This window comes from Bos javanicus, chromosome 1, assembly GCF_032452875.1.
Source record: "Bos javanicus breed banteng chromosome 1, ARS-OSU_banteng_1.0, whole genome shotgun sequence".
Lineage (NCBI taxonomy): Eukaryota > Metazoa > Chordata > Mammalia > Artiodactyla > Bovidae > Bos > Bos javanicus.
The window spans coordinates 6,144,880-6,152,309 of record NC_083868.1 but is presented as its reverse complement, the minus strand read 5'-3'; the positions used below and the strand labels follow the sequence as shown (position 1 = coordinate 6,152,309).

The 7,430-nt window shown below is 38.4% G+C and overlaps 1 protein-coding gene across 1 annotated transcript; it reads right to left on the bottom strand.

Moving 5' to 3' along the window:
* Positions 1 to 399: 399 nt before the first annotated feature.
* On the bottom strand, positions 400 to 2,923 carry CLDN17 (claudin 17). Its single transcript, XM_061428235.1, has one exon. The coding sequence runs from the start codon at positions 2,369 to 2,371 to the stop codon at positions 1,694 to 1,696; it is 678 nt and encodes a 225-aa protein (XP_061284219.1). The 5' UTR covers positions 2,372 to 2,923; the 3' UTR covers positions 400 to 1,693.
* Positions 2,924 to 7,430: the final 4,507 nt, after the last annotated feature.

Genomic DNA, 7,430 nt, shown 5'->3' with positions numbered 1-7,430 from the left:
ATTTATTTGCCTGTGTAAGATAAATGACTCCTTTCAACATGCCCAGTGTTTTGGCCTTTCTCAATTAAGCCTGAAAAATACAACAATCTTAGGAAAAATAAATCTAAATTATTGTTTTTCTTATTTTTATTGCTATGATTTGAAGACATTTACATTGCTTTGGACTATAGCATTAATGTATCACTAATTTTTAAAATACAGTTTTATATTACCAAAGGTTTGACTTATCAAAATATTGCTGGTGATTTGTAGAATGGAATGAGGGTTTGACATTAGCATCTAGGCTTGAGTTATCTCTGATTTAATGTTTCAGAGTTATTAGATGATCTTTTGAGGATAGAATTTCATTTTCAAACTGACCCCCCCCACACATACACACACACAGGCAAATAGACCAAAATCATTGAAAATATGTAACTATTTTACTTTATTATTTTATTATAATAAACATGAACATAAAATAAATATTTGGCAAACAAATGTCTCTTCAATGAAATTATGTATTGTATATGAAATACATTTTTATTATAAAATAAACACAATATTTGAAAAGTGAAAATTGAATAGATAAACATTAATTGATTCATAAGATATTGAAGGAGCATCCCATAGGAGTGGTCTTGCCCCACAAACTCTGTTTTGCCCCATAGACTTTTGTCTAGCCATCTCTCCCCTACAATATTGGCATGTTCAATACATAAGAAGTGAAGAATTGAGAAACAAATGCATACAATTTGAGTAAAACAAAATGCTTTATAGATATTTATTTGAGAATAAAAAAAGGATACTTATTTTGGCCTGACTAACTGCCTGAATCATGACCTTGAGACCTCATTCTACTTAGCATGTATAGACCTGTGCAATGACTAAAGAATAAAACAAGGAACAGAAACCATTCCCTTCAACACCTAGACCTTAATTCATTAATCGGGGCTGTATTTACTTTTGATGGGAATTGAGTGTTCACAGTCTTCTATTGTTGTATCTTATCAAGACAGATAATTCTGTTTGCTTGTAGGTACACATCATAAGTTTTGAAAGCATATTATTTTTCATTTATAAATTGTTTTTCTTTGTATATATAATTCTAAGCAAGTTTAACTATATACATTAGAGGCTTTAAAATCATCTTCTTAAATATCTTAGCAGAAATCAAAGCTCCCTTTCCCTAAAACTGTTTAATTGCTAATGCATTTGAGTTTCATAAAGGATTAACAAATCTTTTCATTGAACTAGTATTTCCATATTTTGATAAATTCAATTAAAAGCATTATTTGATGTCTATTGTTTTTCAGCTAATTGTTTAAAAAAGAAAGAAGCCATCATTTTGGTTGTCATCATGTTAGTAAATATGTTTTATTGCTATGGCATATCAATAGCAATAGAATTCAGACCTTTTAATAGATAATATATGATAGTGAAAAAAGAGTAATTTATCAGTAGATTACACAAATTGGACTGAAGATTGAGTCTAGAATAGTAAATGCATTTAATACACATGAGGTTAGAGGGTCCGAAGTAAGTCATTTCTCTTCCTGCCACAGGTGACTACAATCTACATGCCCTTTAAACTTCTCATTTCAATTTAAGAGCAGTCATAAAGCAAATTCTCCTGCCTGGCATACTTACAGTTTCTGGCAAGCGTCTATAAAACACATGGATCATAATCCACAGTTCGAGCTGAAAGCAGGTGTTAGACGTAACTGGTGGAAGTCCTACTGAGCACTGCCACTGGCCGTGGTGGATTACGTGCGTGTGGCACACGACGCCCAGGGGCTAAATATCTGTGCCTTGGCGTGTTTCGGTTGCAACAGCAGAACCCACAGAGCAGAACCCCTCCGATGATGAGGACCGCGGTAGTGGCCCAGCCGACGAAGAGTGAAGCTCCCAGTTCTCGTTTCTGACCCACGTGGACCGCTGGGTTGTAGAAATCCCTGATGATGTTATTGGCCATCCAGCACACCGGAATCAGAACGAAGATGCCGGTCAGGATAAAGAGGACTCCGGAAATTCCCACGAGGTATGCTTTTGCCCTCCGGTTAGAGCCTGTGCACTGAATCTTCTTCATGCCACAGATACCAACAAGCAGAGCAATCACAGATAAGGCTACAGCCACACACATGAGGGCCCGGGCTGCCTCTAGGGCAGGAGGGAGGGCCAGCAAAGAATCATAGACCTTGCACTGCAACTTATCCTTGGCTTGTCGGACGCAGTTCATCCAGAGGCCTTCCCAGACCCTTTCGAAGACAATAATGTTGCTGCCAATAAAAGCCGATACTCTCCACTGAGGCAGAAGAGTTGTGGTAAGGGTCCCGATCATGCCGAAGAACCCAAGAACCAGTCCAGCGATTTGCAGTGGATAAAATGCCATCACCTTTGTTCTGAAGACTGATCCAATCTGCAACGGGAGCTGCTCACCATTCAGAGCAGAGAGGACCCTATGAGTCTACGGCAGGCTCTGGTGATGTTCTATCGCTGTTACTGGGCATAACAGTTTAGTCCAAATCCAGAGCAGTGACTGAACTTAACTGGAAGTACCTGTTGTAAATGCATGCTGCCTGTCTACATACACACATTTCTGTATGGATTATTTAGTAGTCATATGGAATTGTTTCCCAGCCAATAAGAAGTAGACAGGTGTGTCGAGAAATACTGCATTCAGTGTTCATATTTCTCATGTTATTGTTGTCTAAGCAATGTTGTAATTAAGTGTCAAAGCCACCATTGTGGACTACTAATTACAGAGCTGAAAACTTCCTGTTTGAAAATTACTCTGATGTTTAAGTATAAATATATGTGTTAAGCCACAACTGAAGACAATACCAAAACCTTGCCACTTCTTTGGAGAGCATTTGAAAAACACATTGGATTTTAGATAATGTATTATTCTCTGTTAATCTAAGCCAACTTTCCTTAACATGGTTAAAGAATTCTGGTATTAAAAGGCTTTTGGAATCAAATAAATGTTTAGGTATTATTTTCTACATTTCTGCTGAAGTCATCAGTATTCTAAAAAAAGAGGCATGCTAAGCAAAACCTTCAGATTTCATGCTTTTTTATTTCTAAGATCCATAAAGCAAGGAGAAGCACTTATTATTGAACTTACTGGTAATTATTATATGTTGAATAATACCTTTCTCTCTAGTGAAATCATGTTTATAAATGCTTATTAGCTATTTCTTCAACAGCAGCTTGGAATATATCACATTTATCAAAGCCAAAAGTATATATTCCATTTTTATGGCACCGTATGAAAGTGGCCTTTTGGATTAGCTGTACAATTACTTAAATCCAGATAATAAAAAGCTTTTTAGAGTTGGAAGACAGTTTCAAAGTCATCAGGCTTAAGTTTCCCGTTTTCTAGATGTGGAGTGTGAGGTTTCCGGAGCACTTGGCTAGACTAGCTTTGTAGTGACTGATCCAAGCTTCCCAGATCCCCTGGAGAAGGGAATGGCAACCCACTCCAGTATTCTTGCCTGAGAAATTCCATGGACAGAGGAGCCTAGCGGGCTACAGTCCATGGGGTTGCAAAGAGTTGGACACGATTTAGCAACTAAGTAAAAACAACAGCAACAACAGTGGATCCAGGACTTGTCTCTGATTTATGACATATACCTCCTGTTTCTAGTATGACTCAAAAAGAGGAGGATAGGAGTGCTTTTTAAAAACTTTCATATGAATGGGACTAAACCTGACTTTCATGCTATCCCCTTGATAGTTTTTCAAATTTTGAAAGCACGTAAAATTCAGTTGAGACTGTGTGAAAATCCAAGACTCAAGTTGTCATTCTTGATAGCCACATTCCTGCCATTGCTCAGACATGGGGTGGCATGTAGGCTTAATATGAGAAGCATAAGGATTTTGCTGAATCAAATTCTGAATAGGCTACCACCTTGTTCAAATTTTTTCAGTAGTCCTCTATTGCCCCCAGTATAAAAATTCAAATCCCTTAGCATAATGCAAAAGACCCATCCTTGGCCCCTGACCATTTTAACACTTATCTTCTGAACATGACTTCATCCCATGTCTTCACATTCTACTTCAAGGAATCCATTTCAAGGATGAAAACTACTTGAAAGCAAGCACACGGAGCATATTCTAGGTAAGAGGCATTACTGCTTCCAATTACCGCTTCCATTACCACTTTCAGTCAACAATAGGCTAAGAGATAATGGGTGGTCCAATACTATCCAGGTTTTAAAAACCTATTGATTTAATTAGAATATGTGAAAACAAGTTTCCAAAAAGGGTTGTCTATCTATCTGTCTACCTATCTATACATCCATCTATCATCTTCCTATCTTATTTGATGTTTTGTTGCTTTCTTACTACCATCTTAGACCAAAGGAGCATTTCCTCTCGAAGAAATGTGAGTCATTGAGGAAACAGATGACTTCTGTATGGTTCACAGTTCCTAACACCAGCTCAGGATGAAGGGTTTTCTCGGCTCTTTGTTTGATGTTGCTGAGACACAAGTTTAACCATTCCCACCCTGAAGGGATTTGCCAACACTATTCTGACTTATTACTTCTATTTCCTCTTCCTCATTCTGCCTCATTTTTACTCCTATCTTTATTTTGTCCTGGAAGTTTCCAACTTCCAGTTTGATTTTTCATCAGATAGAATCTGTCTGTATTACAGATAAACACAAGAAAGAGCACGTTTACTTAGAATATGGAGGCGCATCTTAAGTTTAAGTATAATCTGAGAAACATAAATAATGCAAGAGCTTCAGCTTCCTTTTGCTTCTCATAGCCAATTGTCAACACCATCATGACTTTTAAAGGGAGATATTGTTTGCCTGTCCAACATTTCTGTGAATCTTATTCCCTCCCTCTTCCTCAGGGGCCCTTGGTCCATTGACACCCCATCTCTTTATAGCACCTATGGCTTCTCCATCTCTCTGTGTTGGCCTTTGGAATAGAAACATACTCAATTATCTTTCATATTAAAATTCTATTCTGCCTGATCTATAGCCCCTGGTATGTATTCATATATATCTTTTCTATCCACCTTCACATTTTCCACTTGCAAGAAATGTAACAGAATTTTGGGACATCTACACTATTGTATTCAAAGATTACTTTCATATTCTTACTTAATTGTCCTTTCTGTAAAGATCAAAATAAACCATCATCTTCTAGTTGATGTGGTAAACAACACATGCCTTGGAGAGAGGTTTGTTTCAGTCTTGGCTTGATGCCTTGGCCATCAAATATTGGCCTGTTTTGAACTTCTCAAAACTGTCTGTTTTTAAAAAGGAAGATAATAATGATACCAACCTCATAGGGCTTCTTTGAAGATTGTTTCATGGAATATGTGCAAAGGACCTGACTTTGAGGAAGTCCCCAGGAAAGGCTTGCTGCAATGTTGTCTCTTTTGCCTTTGTTATATTATCCTGCTTGCTTCTTCTCTACTTGCTCATCCTTGGTCTTTTCATTCTATTAGTGCCGTGACCCAGGTCTGTTTGGTCTGGTTGTTCCAGGATTCTGTATATAGCTTAATACCCTTCTCTCCTAGAACATGCTGTCTGGGGAGTTTCACCCAGGGCCATAACTTTTACTATATCTTGTCAGGTTACAAGTTTCTAATCTTCTGTCTTCAACCCAGGCCTCTCTCTGCTTATTATCCTGGGTTTTTATTTTGTTTTGCTTCTCTCAGCCCCTCAGTCAGTAGGAAACTCTGGAGCTCCTATGCCCTTCCAACTGCTGAGAGTGCTCACCTACATCCATCTTTGGATATTTCCTGAAAACAACCATCTCACTGAAATCACTCTACATTCATGAGAGTGTTAGTTGCTCATTTGTGTCTGACGCTTTGCAACCCATGGACTGTAGCCTGCCAGGCTCTTCTGTCTATGGGATTCTCTAGGCAAGAATACCAGAGTGGGCTGCCATTCCCTTCTCCAGGGGATCTTCCTGATCCAGGGATCGAACCCAGGTCTCCTGCACTGCAGGCAGATTCTTTACCATCTGAGCCACCAGGGAAGCGGACATTCATTCATGGGGACAGTCTATATCTAACGATTGACTGATCAATATAGGAGTGTACAGGCTAGCCCACTATCCCCAAGTAGGGGTTAACTCTAAGGGGCCCTCCTAGTTCCAGTGCTTACTGTGGAGTTAGCTTAGGCCTTCACTGAGTCTGTACTACAACTTGACTTTTCATTTCCAATTCTCTTCCTTTTTTTCTTTCCCTCAGATAGGAATACTCTATAGTAAACCCAATATGCCCCAATCTCCACCAATAGAGTCCGCTTCTCAAGGAGCCCAATCACTCTGATCAACAACTTATTGTAATTTATCATCTTATCAATAATAAATCATAAATATAATGATCATAAATATATGATATAAATCATAAATAATAAATAATAAATCATCTTATCAATAATAATATCTTATCTTGTCTCCTTTCCTCTGATATTACTCCACTGACAACCATAAAGACTTCGCTGAAACAAATTCTGAACATGCCACCACCTTGATTAAATCTTTTCTTCTCTTTCTCTGTTGCCCTCAAGATAAAATCCAAATCCCTTAGCACAATGCAAAAGACCCATCCATGGCTTGGCCTCTGCCCAATTTTAACATTTATCTTCTGAACATGTCTCTATCCCATGTCTTCACAGACCTTACATTTCAGTGAGAGTAGTAAATATTTTTTTAAAAATTGCATGCACAAAAACATGCAGGTCCAAATTGAGATAGAGCTAGAGATAAAAATATAGGGTATATAGGTATATAGAAAACATAGGGTATAAAGAGAGTGCAAACAAATGAGATCTTAATTTTAATTACAGGGTGAAAAAAAGGCTCTCTGACAAGGGGGTATTTAAGCTATAATCTGAAGCTTGAGGAAAAATTAGGCAGATCATCAGATAAAGAGTGAGGTAAGGAGGATTCTGGTCATGGGAGACTGGCTGGGTGAAGGCACTGAAGCCAAAGAGAGCTTGGGGCTAATGGGGTGGAAGACCTTGTGCAAGAGGGAGGTGAGAACTGCTGAAGGGCACATGAGGCTGAAATACAGGCAGCATCCAGATACACAGGGCCATGTGAACCATTTAATGATCTTCTGCCGAGATCAATGCAAAATCAGTTAAAGATTTTAAGCATCAAATTGACGTGATCAAAACTGTACTAACAAAATATAATAAGGGCCTACTGTATAGCTCAGAGAACTCTATTCAACACTCTGTGATAACCTATATGGAAAAATAATCTAAAAATGAGTAATTATATATATTGGTTTCCCAGGTGGCACTAGTGGTAAAAAATCTGGCTGCCAATGCAGAAGACATAAGAGATTCAGTTTCAATACCTGGGTCAGGAAGAGCCCCTGGAGGAGGGCATGACAACCCATTCCAGGATTCTTGCTGGAGAATCCCACAGAGAGGATCCTGGTGGGCTTTGGTCCATAGAGTCAGACAC